This window comes from Leguminivora glycinivorella, chromosome 9 (assembly GCF_023078275.1).
Source record: "Leguminivora glycinivorella isolate SPB_JAAS2020 chromosome 9, LegGlyc_1.1, whole genome shotgun sequence".
NCBI classification, from domain to species: Eukaryota; Metazoa; Arthropoda; class Insecta; order Lepidoptera; family Tortricidae; genus Leguminivora; species Leguminivora glycinivorella.
In genome coordinates this window covers 12,831,243-12,850,779 of record NC_062979.1, presented here as the reverse complement: position 1 = coordinate 12,850,779, position 19,537 = coordinate 12,831,243, and the positions used below count along the sequence as shown (strand labels likewise).

Genomic DNA, 19,537 nt, shown 5'->3' with positions numbered 1-19,537 from the left:
GTCCGCGCCGCGCGCGTCACTGTCGCTGCCACAGTCGGTGCTTGCCGGAGTCGACTGACTCGGCCGGCACGCCCCGCCACAGCCGTGGATAACCTCGGCCAAAGTCCGCTCCCGGTGAAGAGGCTGCACGAAGCGCTGCAGAGTGCGCAAGTGAAGCGCCAGCGTCTCTCCCCTCCCTACCCCGCGCCCCCCTCCCAGCTCCACCCTATTCACCAACTAGCCGTGCACCAGCACATCAAGGTGCAGCAGAGCATCGTGCAGCAGAGTATAGTGCAGCAGCACCAGTTGAACCTGGCGCACCAGTCGCTGCAGAACCTGCAGGCGCAACAGAGTTTGCAAGCGGCTCAGCAGAGTCTGCAAGCGGCGCAGAGCCTGCAGGGAGTGCAAGCGCTGCAGGGGCAGAGTCCCACGGCGACGGGCGGCGCGGGAGTGCCGCAGACAGCGGCCACGCAGGGCGCGCTGGTGCCCCCTCAGCAGTCATCGCCGCGGGCCGCCTCGCCGCAGCACAAGAACATGGAGCTCGCGCTCTGTCAAAGCATGGACTCCGTCAACACCGCCACCACTGAGGAAGAGGTAAGACTCATTTTTATTAGTATAGTTTCATCATTATTTTTTCAGTGCATTTAGGGTGGCTGTATTAAATTACAATACAATCTAGTCTGGTCAAGGTGTCCATGTCACACTTAAAGTCAAATTAAGATCACATTCTCATGTCACTTAAAATAAGTAGCTAGTTAATCGCGTTATAATAGCACTTACAGCTAAGTTGCTAAACAATAACAATGCGTAATAAGTACCTACCTATGTCGGAATGTGGATAAGCATCTTAAAGCATTCACGAGCAGAACTTAATGTACCGTATTAGTGATTTGTCACCGCACAATTGTGAGTGTCAAGGTACCGGCATCGCGGGCGCTACAATAGGGAAACGCCGTATACAATAAGCATTCGCTAACACAATAAAAGGAAATTTTCCTCGCGACGACAGCAGCTGGGATCGAAAGATTACAATACCGTCGCGTGTTGTTAGAATTCTACCCTTATTCCGTTCGATGAAAGTCTTGTTCAGGTTTTTCATTTAATATCGATATGTAAGCGACAGCCCTAGAGGCAGTGAGGCGCCATGTCATGTCCGGGCCAGAAAATGGCAGTTGTTTTCTGAAAACGTTTCAATATTTTGGAATGTCGTTGCTATCGATTTCGTTACATTTCAGCACTGTTCACGAATGGGCTGCACGTTTTAAATTAAATTTTTCTTCATCCGTATTACAAAGTTTTACTTCATATTTCGTATTGTATTCTATCACTAACTTTAAAGTCGAGTTGGATATTAACTTTTGGTTAAATCCGCGTAATTGAGTACGTTATAGAAACTACAAGAATATTTTTCTTAAGTAGGTAACTAATTGGGGTTGAATATAAGGATTTCATTCAAACAAAACGTTTTTATGTAAAAGCATTTTTTTTTCTTTAGTTGATTATTCGCCCTGTTTTCGCTCAGACGTACCCTTACATACCTATTTATTAGCGCGAGCGAGACACGGGTGAACAAGAACAAAATGACATCATTTCGATATCGTATCGATGTCAGGTGTGTTTGAATTCCCCCAGAGATAGTGTTAGCTCGGAGACAAATGAACTCGACAACGCTTCGTTGCTTCCGCTCTCAGCTGTCCTTTATTAAGTGGATCGTTCATACCTGCGCTTTTAATAACTTTATCAGAATTACATTTGTATTTTTGATGAAATCTTTTAAACATTTAAACTATAGGAACTGGCGCTGTGAGTTGTTGACCTTCGCGGTATGCTTTGAAAACGAAAAGTGAAAAACACAGTTCTTCAAGTCGTTATCACAGTAAAGTTTCCAAGGTTCTAAGCGCCAAACACGCTATTGGCGCTTCTTTTATAGGAATTTACGCATTTTTAAACTACTCAAAAACGGAATTGACATAAAATAATTATTAAGAATTGGGTTTCACACACATTTGCTGAGAATTGTGACTGGTAGAGGATAACATCCGGATATACAAAAGCAAATCGTTACTTTTAATTAGGCCAGATACAGGTCAGGTGTCATTTACCATTATTTAATTAAGTCTATGTAAAACAATGAAATAGATAAGATATTGAGCGTTATTCTATTTAAAAAAAAATCTATTTAAAAATTTAAATTAAAAATAGAATCGACATATTTTCACTATAAATGATATCTGCGTTCCTTTCATGACTTATTATTTGGCTGGTTTATGAATATCAATGAAAATATCGTTAACTAGAGAATAGCAAAGCCATAAATGAGATAATAGGGTGTGCACAGGAAAAGTAATAAAAAAAACATAAAAGAGTATCTACATAACACAATTCAATAAAGGGAGTTCTTTAAAAGATTTTTGTAATGGCTATACGACATCTTAATCTAATAAAGCATCATAGATATGAAAAAAATGCGTCATTTAGGCGGTAATAATTAAATATTTCTATACTAATTATACACATTATGGATACATACATATTGTTATACATACCTAACAATGTCGGAACTGAAAAACAAGATAGAATATTTAATCAATAATTACAAATTCAAGTAGGACTCAAATTAAGTAAGGTACACCGGGACAAATACCGACTGGGGGGGCAAATGTAACTGATCCATTGTTTCCATGTTTTACAATGTTTGCATTATTAAATAGAGTATCCACCGGTTATATATGGTAGGCGTGTTCAGTGGATTCATGTAGAACTCAACATCTAGTGTAATAATGGAAAAAATGGATTAGTTATAATTGCCCTCCAGTCGAGATTTGCCCCGCTGTACCTTAACCGATTATAAATAAAATCTGAAAACATATTCCTTTGGCATTTTTCTTCGGCTTCTTTTTTTAGTTTTTATTTTTGAGTTTGTACTAACTTAGCATTTTAAAGTCCCTGTTTTCCCGCCAATATTTTTTTTTAAATACTACGTCGGTGGCAAACAATCATACGGTCCGCCTGATGGAAAGCGGTCACCGTTATCTATGGACGCCTGAAACCCAAGGAGTGTCACATGCGCGTTGCAAACCCATTAGAAACTTGTTGGCCGATCCATAAATTGAATACATACATAAACTTACGCCCGTATCCTTTTTGAATTTGATTGAATGAAAACGAAATTGTGACATTTCAGTGACAGGTTGCTTACACATCGCCTACACCACAATCTAACCCATATCCCACAGTCAACTTCTACAAAATTCACGGGAGGATTATTGAACAGTAAATTGGATATTGGGTTGAACATTTCGTTGAAAATTTCAAAGTCCGTTAAAACTGATGGCCGTCAGGTCAATTATATAAGCGATTTTCCAGCTCACCTCGGGAGTTTGCGTGGCTAAAGCAATAAGGCTTAACGTCACAAGAGCTTTAGATATGAGTAAGACATAAAATAAACTGAAATTAGCCTAGGCTAGCCTCGCCTAGAGGGAAATCCGGACTTTATAATATTTGTTCTTGACCTTTCGGAATTTTCTACTTGACTTCATCGTACCAAGCAGTTGCTTCTTGTATTCTTAGTCGTCGTCATATTAGAACATTTTTTGTTTTTAGTTCTCTAATATTTTAGTTAACGCATTCGTGGCAGTGGTGGGTCGAAAGACCCCATGCAAAGTAAAGTTTAGTTACGCGTTACATTAGCACGAAAATATTAAATGTTAAGCTCGATTAGAGCGTGCTACCATAATGGCAATGGCTCGTATGCAAATTATACATACATACTGTAATGGTATTGGGGGACCTAAAATACCATGCTGAAGGCTTTAGAGAATTAAATAAATTAGATTGATTAAGGTGTAGATGAATCTAAGGAGTCTGAGCTACTATATGGGGTAGTTGTAAGGAAAGGCACATGGCGATTTATAAAATTGAAATATATTATCGCAAATTTATTAAGGTATAGGGCGTTCCTATCAAAGAAATCTATAAGGCATTCGTTATATAAAATGAAATCAAAAATCTATGAATGCGAACTTGAATACACTACAGAAATACGTACTTGAGGAAAACAGTTTAGGCCTTTATCACTTGAAATATTTATATAAATTATAAGACAAAAGTGTATACAATACAAGTCAAGCCCATACCTTTGCGGGGACAATATATTAAATCAATGGCTCATGAAGTAAGGGAAAACCCGCTAAAACCCTTACTTCGCCTTATTAATGTAACGTCTACATACAATGTCTACATAACGTCTATAATTATGCTCTATTTAATACAACAATACAATAATTCATTAGGAATTGTAATAACAGAATTTCCAAGACAGTTTACTCTAAACACAGTTTGAGTTATAATAAATGCACATGTTGTTTAATCTGTAGGATATAACAATATAATATCGGTCGTCTCGTTTCAATCCTTTACGAAATGTATTTAGGTAAATTAGATATCTCAGGAACTCGAATCCTGGTTTCAACAAATATATATGGAATATATTTAACATAGTGGCGAGGCTCGAACTCGCACTAATATTCATCAATAAAATGTCATACAAGATATGTAACACAAAGCTGAAGAAACATTATACAGTTACTTTAAAATACTAATTAACCATTACGAGGTTATAGAATTTGTCCCAACAATAAATCCAGATTATAACGCAAGAATTGAACTTGCCTTGCACTTGAACAAAGATAATTAAAATATGTTGTGTTACTTAAAATACAACTTGAGATGTTGTTTTGATAAAAGAGGTACTTAGCTCGTTTATCGCCGGATCCGGAACCACTGGCTTTATCTATTTTCTACTATAAAGAAGTACTAAATTAATCTTTAACAATTATTACAATTATACATGATCAGGGAACAAATTGAAACAAAGCTGGAAAGACTTGGGTCTCCCTTCGAGTCTAAAATCAGAGTGTCCTCAACTCTCGGCCTTCGTCCTAACTGGAGTCCCTGCAAACCCAACTTATTTCTAGTTACGCTAATATCAACTTTATTAACAATGATATAGGGATTTCGTCGCTACAATTATCCAATTGCGCCCACGCTTTCTCTATGGGACTTTATCCCTTCCAAGGCTCTGATTAGTGTGCTGTCTCGCTCTCTCTTACTGCAGCGGTGCACGTTGTCTCGCTCGGCGTGGTCAGGGGCTTGAGAAGGACCCCCGCTGTCACTTTTGCAACGAGTGGTACGGTCATGGTCAAATGCCTTGACACATGGGCTCCAGATGTCCTGGAAACAGTTTAACAAGGAGAGTAGACTTTGTATGGAATAATATACCATATTAGAGTATGATTACGTTATAGGTTTGGTGTACGGTGCATTGTGCGATAGCGGTTTTTCTGTTGTTCCAGTAAACTCATAAATAAATCTTATAATGGGTTTTGTTTTTAAAATTCTAAAGAATATCTTTTAACTAAAATATTGGGTAATCCGAGAATGGGAAACAGCCTGCTTTCTATTTTTATTGCCGCCCTTTTTTTTTTCGGCTAGCCATTTAAAATTTATTACTCTTAACCGATGGCAATTTTAATCACCTATTTATAACTACTTAGTAAAGCACGTATTCACGTATGTGGAATACGGGTTGCCATCTCACGCCCCTCTCTGGTTAGTCGAACAAAATTACCCTGTCTTCCACGTAACCTATATAACATGAATACGAGAACTTGGAAAAAATGTAAACTCCTTTTATTTATATCTTAATAATTATCGATGGAATCTGGCGTTACTTTGTGCACGTCCACGATGCTCAAATCTAGAAAACTACTTTATTAATCCGCGAAAAGGTAGCGCGCTTGTCAATCAATGCTATCCTGCTACTCGCGTCTTTGTCCCAATGTTTACAAAACGAAAGGTAGCTTTAAACAAGTTAATTATGCTTCTTTCTTCTCTAACAAAACCACACTATGAGACTTGTAATGGGCAATAAACCAATAACAATAATATCTTAGCGCCGGCGCCTATACTTCTGAAGGAACTACCTGACGTTTGGGCACGGATAATAAAATAATAATGAATTTAATATTTTAAAATATAACAATTTTTATAGTATCTTATTGTTTGCACTTAGACCGTTACATTTACTGCCTCTAACGATTAACCATATGTCTCTTTGCACAAACGACATCCTATCTTAGAGCGTTATTTGGAAGTGCTAATGAAATTTAATTAATTTTGTATCTTGTATTTCAAGCTTTATGCGTTTTCATATAATTATCTATAGTTCACGTTAACCAAGTACACTACAGTTTGTGTTAACAAGATCTCTTGACTCATACATCACCATACTATCTTCGAAATTCACACATCGTCACCTTCCCAAGATACTAAGTTGCAATCACACATCTCCTTTCACAACCACGCATTACCCTGGCCAGGGATTTTCCACACAAAGTTCACACATAAGACCTCTAGTTTACTGATTACAATTTACAATCAACTTTCAATAATACTTGATAGCTTGTAGTAGATTATTACATATGTAAATAACACCTATGTTGTCGTCAAGAGATCTCGCATCTCAAATTACACTGATCAAAATAATTTTGTGTCATATAATTTATATTGTGGCATAATAAATGTCTATTTTCTATTTAGGGACATTTATTTACATCATTAAATTTGTTGAGTATAGCTGTCATAAAATAAAACCCTTTGTCATCTCTGTTCTTTAGGGTATTTAGATAGTATTATGATAGTGATGCCAGCTAAATGAAAATTCACTTTAACTTTTGTTAATAAGTGATGCAATTGAACTTTTGTTATGAAATAATGATTTGAACAGACAATGGCCTGACCATACGTCATGTAATGGTATTATGGCCCTATTTAGTAAAGTTTGGACAGACAAATACCTCAGCCACACACCCCAGAGTCACTTCCTCACGGACAGGGCCTGATCTACTATAAAACGCGTTCGTCTGAGACGAGAGAATTAATTCTCGGGTCACACTGCGTCCAGCGTGAGCGGAGGCGTAGAAACAGTCCTTCCTAAGCGTAAGTGAGATGTACTACTCAGGGCAGCCCTGGGTGCCAAAGCTTCTAAAACTGACCCCGTCTGTAATACTTACGAGGACTGAAGTACTCAAAACGTGAGGCTACGTATCAAAGTATCGTAGGGGGGTTAGCGAATGCGCAAGCGCATGGTAGGGCATTCATTTGTAATGATTTGGTGTCAGATGTTAAACGGTATACCTTTGACACTACTTGTGAGTGATCACTGCGGCTAACCCCGGCGCCTCAGTTCAAGTGAAGTCAGGTTATTCCACGCAAGCCGTATAACCTCGATGTGTTTTGGCAATTAATCGATTCCCTATGCCCGTTTGACGAATGAACGTCGTTAACCCAAAGGTAATCTAATTACAGTTATTTATAATTGATAATGGCGTTCCTGTTCTAAGCATATCGCTATGAACAACCCAGTGATAGCGTACTTACAAGTTCACCCCAGTCAGGTGGATCCCTTACAAGTTCGCGTCAAAACTGCCAATACACATCGAAGCTTTGGTGCCGTGGCATCAGTTCTAGTCGCCTATTAAAGCCAGGTACGTAGGGTATGCCAGGTATTAACTTTTAATTAAATACCCTGTTGTCTGTCCAATTTAGGTATACTGCTTGCTTTTCATCATGTCAATAAGGCAATTAATATTTAGGAGTCTAAGATGCAAAACATTAATATTATTAGTGTTGTTATTAAACACACATTGATTTATTAAAATAGACATAATCATGTAGGTAGTTATAGGAATTGTCCTCCTTATTATCAAAACGCATTCGGCCAGAAATACAACAAAACTTGACACAAATTACCTATTGTGTAATAACGTTTTAGTCTTCTACTTCAACCGCATGTATTAAATAATCGTAAATTTAATTTTTACTTCCGTTACTGTGTGATAAACTGTTATGCTGGGGTTATATTCATATGTATGATTCATATGTATAGGTAAACAACTGAAACGTAACTTGTTTCTACCTTTATTATTCTAGATAAATTTTATGTATAATAGCACAAATAGAAGGCTAATAATAGTGAATGTAACAACAACAACATAAAATTATAAAATACTAGGGTAAGTAACAGAGAATTATAAGGTTTAAGGCTTCTATTATTCGATCGGTCACGTAAGTTCCTTTATGATAACAATAATAACCGAAAATCGAGTAGTAGCTTTAACTTTCAAACTAAGGTAAGCAATATGGAATTCAAACACATGTTCTTTTTTCATTCTTGTTTTATCTATTGTGATAAATAATGTTTGGTTATATAATATTCTACCTGCTTCGTAAGATGCTTCACTTCAACGTTAACTAGTATCGACAACTTATAGCAGTGACTGGTGATTTAGGCAGATTAATAACGTGTATTCAACTCACAAACTATTTAGACATACATACATACTACATCCTTTATGTCTGAAATAACTTCATATTTATATATCCATGCGAAATACATTTATACCTACTACATTTTACATCGCTGGGATCCATACTAATATTATAAATGGGAAAGTGTGTCTGTTTGTTTGTCCGTCCTTCACAGCAAAACGGAGTGACGCATTGTCGTATTTTTTTTAAGTGGAGATAGTTGAAGTGAAGGGATGGAAAATGGCATAGGCTACTTTTTTGTCTCTTTCTAACGCGAGCGAAGCCGCGGGCAAAACCTAGTAATTTATAGACTGCAACTGAAATTATAAATCTTCAAACCTAGATTCGTAACCGAATATATTTAGTTTCTCCCAACTTTAATAAAAGCAACAACATTTGAATGTTACTATGACGTCTATATATTATCATAATCATCATCATCATTGGCGTTAACGTCTATTGCAGACGATTTATGGTATAATATTCGAGGAGCACCCCTTCTGATATATATTAAATGTACTAGAAATCTACTTTGGTAATTATCTGTGTATCATCACAAAATCATTTGACATTCTCTTTACCGCAAGCCTTCACAATATCATCAAATTTTCCTTTAACTGAACTACAAGTACAATACAATACAATACAATACTCTTTATTGCACACCTTCATAAAATACAACAATACAAAACAACGTACGATACGTTTATCTGCTAATCTCTAATGCATCTATCTGCTTATGTAGCTTATTCGATTGAACTAACTGCAAGCTATTTTTATTTTAATATTAATCGTCAATGTTAAATCGTAATCCGTATTACTAAGAGTGAAAATAATATACCACGCCAGTATAGTCAAAAATACGATAATATTATTGTATTCTGCCATGTGGTCAATATTTCTAATTTTCTACAACAAAACGCTTTGTTCTACGGTAAGCTGCTATTAAATTTCGAATTGCCCAGGTCACACTCTATTCCGATTATTGACCATCATTTATATTTTGTACAACACGGTTCTAAAACTGATACTACAACACTGATTTTAAGTTACATAAATCGCGGGAACAATACGTTTATGTTACAACTGACTATTGCTATTTAAATATCAGCACAAAACACGCCATTGCACACAAAACACACGCAATAAAATTCAATAGAATAAAAGTAGGTACACTGTCTTGGAATTTCTGATAATAGTTAAAATATTACAGCAAACTGCATACACAAATATTGTTAACAATGCAAATTATTATAGCACTTTATAGAGCAACCTAACACCCCTCTCAGACTCTTCATAGGTATGTATAAGTAATCGAAGTGATCGTCATATTAAGTTTATAAAATTTAAGGTTTCCTACGTTGTGTTTAATTTTTAAAAGTTAGAAGTTCTTTTTCTAGTTGTGTCTTTTTGTAAATGATTTTAGACACAAGCACTAGATCCTGCGTCACTAGCGCCACGTGTAATGGTATTGGGGGACCTAAAATACCATGCTGAAGGCTTTAGAGAATTAAATAAATTAGATTGATTAAGGTGTAGATGAATCTAAGGAGTCTGAGCTACTATATGGGGTAGTTGTAAGGAAAGGCACATGGCGATTTATAAAATTGAAATATATTATCGCAAATTTATTAAGGTATAGGGCGTTCCTATCAAAGAAATCTATAAGGCATTCGTTATATAAAATGAAATCAAAAATCTATGAATGCGAACTTGAATACACTACAGAAATACGTACTTGAGGAAAACAGTTTAGGCCTTTATCACTTGAAATATTTATATAAATTATAAGACAAAAGTGTATACAATACAAGTCAAGCCCATACCTTTGCGGGGACAATATATTAAATCAATGGCTCATGAAGTAAGGGAAAACCCGCTAAAACCCTTACTTCGCCTTATTAATGTAACGTCTACATACAATGTCTACATAACGTCTATAATTATGCTCTATTTAATACAACAATACAATAATTCATTAGGAATTGTAATAACAGAATTTCCAAGACAGTTTACTCTAAACACAGTTTGAGTTATAATAAATGCACATGTTGTTTAATCTGTAGGATATAACAATATAATATCGGTCGTCTCGTTTCAATCCTTTACGAAATGTATTTAGGTAAATTAGATATCTCAGGAACTCGAATCCTGGTTTCAACAAATATATATGGAATATATTTAACATAGTGGCGAGGCTCGAACTCGCACTAATATTCATCAATAAAATGTCATACAAGATATGTAACACAAAGCTGAAGAAACATTATACAGTTACTTTAAAATACTAATTAACCATTACGAGGTTATAGAATTTGTCCCAACAATAAATCCAGATTATAACGCAAGAATTGAACTTGCCTTGCACTTGAACAAAGATAATTAAAATATGTTGTGTTACTTAAAATACAACTTGAGATGTTGTTTTGATAAAAGAGGTACTTAGCTCGTTTATCGCCGGATCCGGAACCACTGGCTTTATCTATTTTCTACTATAAAGAAGTACTAAATTAATCTTTAACAATTATTACAATTATACATGATCAGGGAACAAATTGAAACAAAGCTGGAAAGACTTGGGTCTCCCTTCGAGTCTAAAATCAGAGTGTCCTCAACTCTCGGCCTTCGTCCTAACTGGAGTCCCTGCAAACCCAACTTATTTCTAGTTACGCTAATATCAACTTTATTAACAATGATATAGGGATTTCGTCGCTACAATTATCCAATTGCGCCCACGCTTTCTCTATGGGACTTTATCCCTTCCAAGGCTCTGATTAGTGTGCTGTCTCGCTCTCTCTTACTGCAGCGGTGCACGTTGTCTCGCTCGGCGTGGTCAGGGGCTTGAGAAGGACCCCCCGCTGTCACTTTTGCAACGAGTGGTACGGTCATGGTCAAATGCCTTGACACATGGGCTCCAGATGTCCTGGAAACAGTTTAACAAGGAGAGTAGACTTTGTATGGAATAATATACCATATTAGAGTATGATTACGTTATAGGTTTGGTGTACGGTGCATTGTGCGATAGCGGTTTTTCTGTTGTTCCAGTAAACTCATAAATAAATCTTATAATGGGTTTTGTTTTTAAAATTCTAAAGAATATCTTTTAACTAAAATATTGGGTAATCCGAGAATGGGAAACAGCCTGCTTTCTATTTTTATTGCCGCCCTTTTTTTTTCGGCTAGCCATTTAAAATTTATTACTCTTAACCGATGGCAATTTTAATCACCTATTTATAACTACTTAGTAAAGCACGTATTCACGTATGTGGAATACGGGTTGCCATCTCAATACATACATACAATCACGCCTGTATCCCATATAGGGGTAGGCAGAACACATGAAACTACTAAAGTTTCAGTGCCACTCTTGGCAAATAAGGGGTTGAAAGGAAACGAAACTGTGACATTGCAGTGACAGGTTGCCAGCCTCTCGCCTACGCCACAATTTAACCCATGTCCCATAGTCGCCTTCTACGACACCCACGGGAAGAAAGGGGGTGGTGAAATTCTTAACCCGTCACCACACAGGCAAATTATTTACCTGTGTACATTGTAGTTATGATATTATGTGTTTGCAGAGCACACAAGAAGGATGGGTAAACAGCTGGTATGCCACGAACTACCTAATAGTTTTGAGCAAACCCACACGACGCAAAGTACATAATGTAGCACATGTTACAGGAAATTTGCATTGTCAGCTATTTTATAGACTGCAAACTTCTATTCATACATTTAAAGTGCCTACAAATGCATTGACAAAGTATAAATGAAATAAAAATTGGTTGACTAATTTATTGGAATTTTAAAAAAACCTAAAAGGTAAACACAGAAACAGTTTAAAGTATAGAGGATTTGTACATTAAACACGCATTCCGCCCCAAGCATGCAAGTTACCGTTCGTGTTGCCATTGGTAAGCTAATGTTAATTTCCCTTCGCTTTGATGTGGCGCCAAAGAGAGTAAAGGGTTTGTGAGCGCTAGGTGCGACCCTTTGTTTGTGATGATTATGATGGATTTTTGTAGTTAAATCGCTCTTTAGCGGTCATTAAGTAGTGTTCAATTCAACTTTACTTCTTCAACTTAATATCAGTTAGCCGAACGATATCGGCCTGTAATTCAGAGGTAAAAAATGACAACGTCGTATAATAGACAGCGATCGAAGAGACCCCTTCGATACTGAGTGGGTGCCTTAAACAGCACCGAATAATAACTGACAGGCTGTTAAATATCGTCGTGTTCGAAGTGTTCGGTAGTCAGTGGGTTACTTACTTAAAAATTATAAAATATTGTGTATTACGCAGTTCGCTAGTTCACGGCACCAAGCTCCAAGCATGCGAGGTACCGTCCGCGTTGGCAAGTTAATGTTGATTTCCCTTCCCTTTGATGTGGTGTGCAGGGTAAAGGGTAAGGTACAAGGCGCTGGGCGCGACCCTTTGCCTGTGAACAAACTACCCGAGCGTTGAGGCGACTGCCTACTAGTATACCGTTTAACATTAAATATTTTTTTATAACAATATAAAGCTAAGGAAGTATTTTTGAACTATATGTACGCTCGCGATGATGGTATTTATGATGTAGAATATTGACAGATAGCACTAAAATTATATTATCCATCATTGTGCAACTTTATTCTAATCTATATACGAGTATGTATTTATTTATTTAATCTTTATTGCACAAAGAAAATACAATTGTATACAAGGCGGACTTAATGCTATAAGGCATTCTCTACCAGTCAACCTTCGGGCAAAACAGAGAAATTGTAGGCGGTGCAACATTAAATTATATTAAGAACAAAATAGTTAAGTTATTTGCACAATATTATTAAGCATATATATGTGTAAAGCTCCTACATTGATTTTTTGATCCGCAAACATTACTTAAAATACAATATACAAACATGTAACACATCATACTGAAACTTTCACACTCACAGCTACTCGCAAAATGTCTGTACCTACAAGTTGAATAGGATTTTCGCTAGGTCGGCAGCGGTATTTGGAATAGGACTAAACTGAGTCAACGTTTTATCTTGCCGACTCAAACTTTCGCGCCTATTCAGAATAGGGAGACATAGCGCAGTACCCTTATTTTAAACAGTATGGAGTTTGTTATTACAAATTGTACTCGCCTTACATTTACATATGACCAATTTTCTTCGAATATCCAGCAATGCCGGTATGCTACAGTAACTTAAGGTTTACCAATATACATAACCTTAACTTACTTATCATAATAGCACACCTCGGACACTGGCGATCAAATATATGAAAGAGGCGCGTTCCTAGCACACAGTCTAAGCTCGTGTAGGTGACGCGTACTATGCTTGTATGAGTGAAATATGACAGGTTGACTGTTCGCGTTTTTGACAGGCGGTAACTGTGAGGTAACCGAGAGGGGGTGGGGGGCACTTTCAGCGGGGAGCGGGAGTGGCCATACTGTACGATAGTACTCTTTATTATACTGTGATAGTAGCATGGCATACTTACTGATATTACAATGTGTATTCTAATCGCCCTAATAAAATGGGTAGGATATTAAAAAGAGACTCATTTTTGTACTTCTTAACCCCATGAGCACCATAGACACCAACCTGGCTTTCACAGCTATAGCCTATATCAAGTATTTAAAAAACCGTTATGTTGCATACTGTTCCTTACTGTGTGCTTGATAGTAGATCAGGAAAGGCGGGGTGTCTCGCCGCGGCGCCCCGTAGTCTGGCGCCGGCCATGGGTGTCTGTTTCTGTGACAACAACTGTCTGGATGCAACTGCAACTATCTTTGATAACTTTTACATTCACAAAGAAACAAAATTAGTGTCACATCACATTATATTTTTTAAACTCATTCAATAAATTAAAAGAAAATACTGATCACTATTCTACAATTTCTTTTAGGTACCTATAAGTCAAGTCAGCTAACAAAAATAGGTAGCATTCATTGCGTGCTGAATTATTTTGTGTGAAAAAATGAAAGTAGTATTTTTTATGAAATAAAACTATGGAAACGGATTAAATCGCGTATAATGAATTTAAAATACATCCCGACGTTTCGAACTCTTTACGGCGTTCGTGGTCAACGGGTGACTAAGGAAAAATTACAATTATTATTATTAGTTTTATTTCATGAGTAACTATCGCGGTAACCGAAGACAATATTAGTATTTTTTAATTATCATCTAAAAATATGTTCCTTAGGGCTTATAGTCTTATACTAATAAATCTATAAATATGAGGTAATATAAAAATTAAATACTATATAAGTAAGTATGTACATTAGCGTAAAACGGGTATATAATGTAAGGAACATCTTATTATTAATATCTACGATATCTCCACAATTAGTTCTAATTTTGTTTGCCAGGTGGAGTAGGGATCTTGCAAATAGTTTCTTTGAAATTTTTTACTGAGAAATTTAATTTTTTTTTTACTTGTTCTTAAGACTGCACTTTGTCAAGATCAACGAGACACTTTGTTAAAGGATTAGAAAATTCAAGCTTTGGTTAAAACGTAGCTTTGTAAAATAAAACATTTATCACTATGGGGAGAAAACATTCTTAATCGATTATGATATTAAAACGGTATATATTTTATAAGTATAAAAAGCGACATCAATTATGGAAATAAATGCAGAACACAGATCAAGAGTGTGGCAGTATATGAATATTCTCAGCATAAAACCCATTAGATTCAACTTATAACTTTTTTGTGACAATGAAAATCTGTACTAAATCTCTCTGTTTCACTATATTCATTTTCTTTTTCTTCCTTCAATCCTTTAAACGGCTAAAAGATTTAATGTCCGAACTAAACGGAGACTAGTAGCTATCACAGCTTGCTAATGTAAATGACTGGCTGCAACTTACTGTAATGCGTTTTAGCTGACGTTAACTACTGGCACCGTTTGTAGAACGTAGAACAAGCAACTCGTCATTTGTTTACACGGAGAGCAAACTAGTCGGGCGATTGGTCGCACGCGTTGTCGTGGGAACCGGATAGCGAAGACAGTTGTACGGTTTCCTGAAACCCTGCGTTGGGCAGGTGGTCATTCACTTTTGTTTCATCGCTGCGGTTTAGGAAGTACCTCCGGTTACAGTATCGGCTAAGAATAAACACCGGAGTGTTGTTTACACAGACATTTTTAACACATTCGCTGTACGAATAGCTATCAGTACTTTGTGTGGGGTCGAAAGACCCCAATACCGTATTGAAGGTGTTAAATTTTATCTTAATAAATATTCCCTCAAATCTAAAGACCTCTTATACAGATGAGCAAATTCTTTTGTTTAAGCAGCACTCCATTGTCTTGTTTGACATAATAATATTTAGATGATGATGATGATGATGATGTCCTCCCAGACGTATCCGTCGACGGCGACATCCTGGCAAGCTTTATTTTTTTTTATTATTTACTATTATTTCTAAAAAAAAGAGGGATTTGTTTAGACTAAATTGTTGCGTTTATTTAGATATTACACTGTTAACGGGTACTATGTATTATTGAATTACTGTGTGCCCAAACCGTAACAATACACAATACAAGAGTTTATCCCCCTTCTATATTATTGGCCTGATTACAATCGGCTGAAAATACGCACGCTATTCCTTAACCATTCATACTTAATAAAACTGAATGGACGATATTTCTCTATTATTCCTTCCACAAAACAAATACCCCGACTGTCAGATGTTTTCTTATGGCTCGAAGGCTCACTATCAGAGGGCGTTAACCCCCAGTGTTCTTGTTTTTTCCCTTCTGTTTTTCCAATATTCGAATTTCACAATCAAAGGAAAAGTATCCGACGTTATTTTTTGTCAGGAGCGGTCAAAGCGTCTGAGACGCTTACTGGAATTGGATAATAGGCCGGTGTCGTCTTATTTTGATAATGTTTAATATAACATTTTCCTCAAATTTATTTTTCTTGGAATCTAGGGTTGTGTTCTTTTAGCTTTGGTAGTTAATATATAAAAATGTTATATGCACCTAAGTATACCTAATCAAAATAGAATTCTTTTTTTTTATTTGACTCGAACTAGTTTTGTATAAGTACGGCTATCTCAGTCTGTCTACGACGTATCATTATTTTTTCCCCATGTCACAGCTGTGCAGAAGGGTGGATCACTTTTTATTGTATTTTGGTATGTTACCATGGTTACATGTTCTCCGGAAGATGTAAAAGTGACAGTTAGATAGATTCTTTCAAACTACAGTTCCATCCTATCTATCCATCCATCTCATTTAGTCAAACATTCATTTCAAAACAAGTTAATTTATGACTTTAAACCCTTTTTAAGCCTTACGAGCGGTACTCTTCGAAAGCATATCATTTTTATGCCCAATAAGTTTAAATTCCGGCAAATAATACGCAGATCTAACCAATGTTCGAAGGATATAATCCGAAGAAAATGATTACCGCACTCAATGCTGAGGCTTCCAAGAACGATTCACTGAAGATTTTCCACCAAGTGGAATATAGACTCCTCGGTCGCTTCAACAGTTTGTCCACCTAATTTGTTCGTCGGCGCTCGACTGTAAAAACAAATAGCCCGCATTTCCCCTTCCCAGCCAACAAAGACAAACCTATTTTCACGGAGGGAAGAAAAGAGACGGATATAGTTTTCCCGCCTTCGCATTCACCGCGTGAATGAGCGATTGCTGGTTACGTTCAGGCTTTTGTCTAGTTCAGTTCGAGCCTTGTTTGTTCCTTGTTGCAAAGGGCTTCCTTTGTCCATTAGCAGAATAATAATTAATCGATGTTTATCTGATGTTACCCGGCTTAGATTACTCGCGGGAAACTTTTAATTGAATTTGTTGTTCGATTTTGGCTTTTTGACAAGAGCCGCGGCCTTTAGAAAATTTTTAGGCACGCTTTGGGGAAGTTCGCTTTATTTAATTTACCTTTCTACGGGAATCTGTTTCGAATTTGGGTTGTGTAATTGGACGTCTGTCAAATATATAATAACTGTAGAAATTGTTTGACGTAGTTAAATGAGTTTTCTAGATTCGTATTAAAAATGTGAACTGGGATAATGTACAATAATTCCCCGAATAAAAAGTGTTCGTTTTATGTGAAGCTTAAAGGGTGTTCCCTGCGACAATGACCTAGTACATATCTCATAAACAGCTCATTGTTTCTGTGATATTTGGCATCAAAGTTGAACAATTTTAGGGTCAAAACTGTTTTTTTGGTCATAACTTTTGTTTTTATTAATTTAAAATTAAAATCGCTCTTGGAGTTTTAAAAAAGTCAAAGGTAAATCCAAACATGTCGATTTCATGTAAGTAACACCCTTCAGTACATATCAAATTTCGATAAAAGTGTTTTTTTAGACCACGTTTAACAAAATCATAAAAAAAATAAGTATGATATTTTTCAAAATATGGCTCTTGCGAATAGAGAAAAAAGATTGAAGAACCGATGGCCGTTGGACTCAAAACTTGTCAAAAATCGATGAAAACCGTGTGGAGCCCTTTAACCGGCAAAATGCCGGCATTTTTCGTTCATTTACGAGAATCATTTGAAAGTTGATTAATACGACCGTATGAGGGTACAATCTCCGCAGCACCTCATATTAGCTCATGTAAACACCCCAGCCATGCAATAACTATCCCCCCCGGCGCCCCATTGTGAAAATGCCCCACTCAGTGTACAGTACAGACTATAACAGATTCACCAAGCCACCTCCTACGACTATTATGTTAATTCCGAGCACAGTTTGGAATGACAAATAAAATGAGCCATGATTGAGGACATGTTTCATATGAGCTACAGTTAAATGGATCTTATCACCACTTTCGTAATGATATATATTAATTTATAGCACACGAGTTATCTACATTATTTCAGTTGCTAAATAAATAAGGATTGGTTATGTTGCCTGTTCCTTTTGCCCGTTCTTCGTTGTTTGTTCAAGATCTTCAACTTAAACGCTTTAACAGAGTACTCGTATAGATCTTTCGTGTTGGCAATTTACACTCTATTTGGTCAAGCTAACCATTTCTTTAAATGTTTATTACCTTTACATGGTAAATTTTGCAATCGCAGTACTATTATTCGGAAAGTAATTGCACCTATTAGACAGAAAAGGTTACAGCTATTTGACTATTTAGCGATTACACTATTTGTTGTTTATCTCTACTTGGTCCCTGTATTCCCTGTTATATTTTCTGCATTCATATGCGCAAAAAAAGCCATATTTGTTTTACCTTCTTTTTAATCCTATGTGATTAAAGAATACAGGTGGCTTTTAACGCGATCGCCAGTGCCCTGCGCAGCAAAGTGGGCGCTAAAAGGGGAGCTTGCCCACCTATAACTGTTTTCCGATGCGCTGAACACAGCCTCCATCGCCTTTGCACCTCGGATTACTCTATCCTACAAAATAAAAAGGCCGTAATAATGTATCGGTCTTACACTCACTTACGGCGTTCTTCGATTGGCCGTGTTGCGACGATCGTCCTGCAAAGAGAATAAAAACATCCCTTGATGTTTTAAGCTTGAGGAAATATAAGGAATGAGAAGCGTTATAATTACCCGTGTCCTCTTTTTACAGGGCTTTTATTGGAGAGTTTTTAATGTTTACGGTATAAGATTTAGCGGACAGTTTTTTCACAGAATCGATGCGGCGCGGCGTTGAGATTTTGTAGTAGGTAAATAGTTTTTAACTAAATATCTTCTTTTTACCAATTTCTACATGCACAATGTACTATCAGCTGCAAAAGTGCATGGAGAAATTATGAATGAATTGATTGATAAAGTTGCCATGGACTTTTGCGCAAAAGTACATAGTTCGAATTTATCAAGGAATTCATTCATACTGTCTCCATGTTATTTCTCAGGTGTTTATGATCTACTTATCATCTTCAACTCGTAATAATCCACCTTTTGCATTTGCCGTACTCGAGTAAAAGCAATGTTGCTAAATTGCAAAAAAAACATTTTTTTTTAACTGGAACAACATGTCATGTCATACAATAGCCACACTTGTTAATATTGATAAAAACCCGTCTAGACACATGAACATCGCTTTCACATTACTTCGACAAAAGTAGGTAAGTTAATATTTAATAAATATGTTGAAGATTTATTCACTCCCAACCCATTTAATTCCTTTGCAAAATTTACATAGTATTAAATAGTTGGAGTGAGGGTGGAGTAATTAAGAGTAAGGTAGTTCAGTCCAGTCGTACTA

General features: G+C 36.6%; 1 protein-coding gene across 1 annotated transcript in view; it reads left to right on the top strand.

The window, feature by feature from the left end:
* The first annotated feature begins 251 nt into the window (after positions 1-251).
* LOC125229909 (protein couch potato) overlaps positions 252-19,537 on the top strand; it is a 292,501-nt gene continuing 273,215 nt past the window's right edge. Inside the window, exon 1 of the mRNA XM_048134850.1 lies at positions 252-573. Coding sequence (XP_047990807.1) covers positions 514-573 — 60 coding nt within the window. The 5' untranslated portion in view covers positions 252-513. The remainder of the gene's footprint in view (positions 574-19,537) is intronic.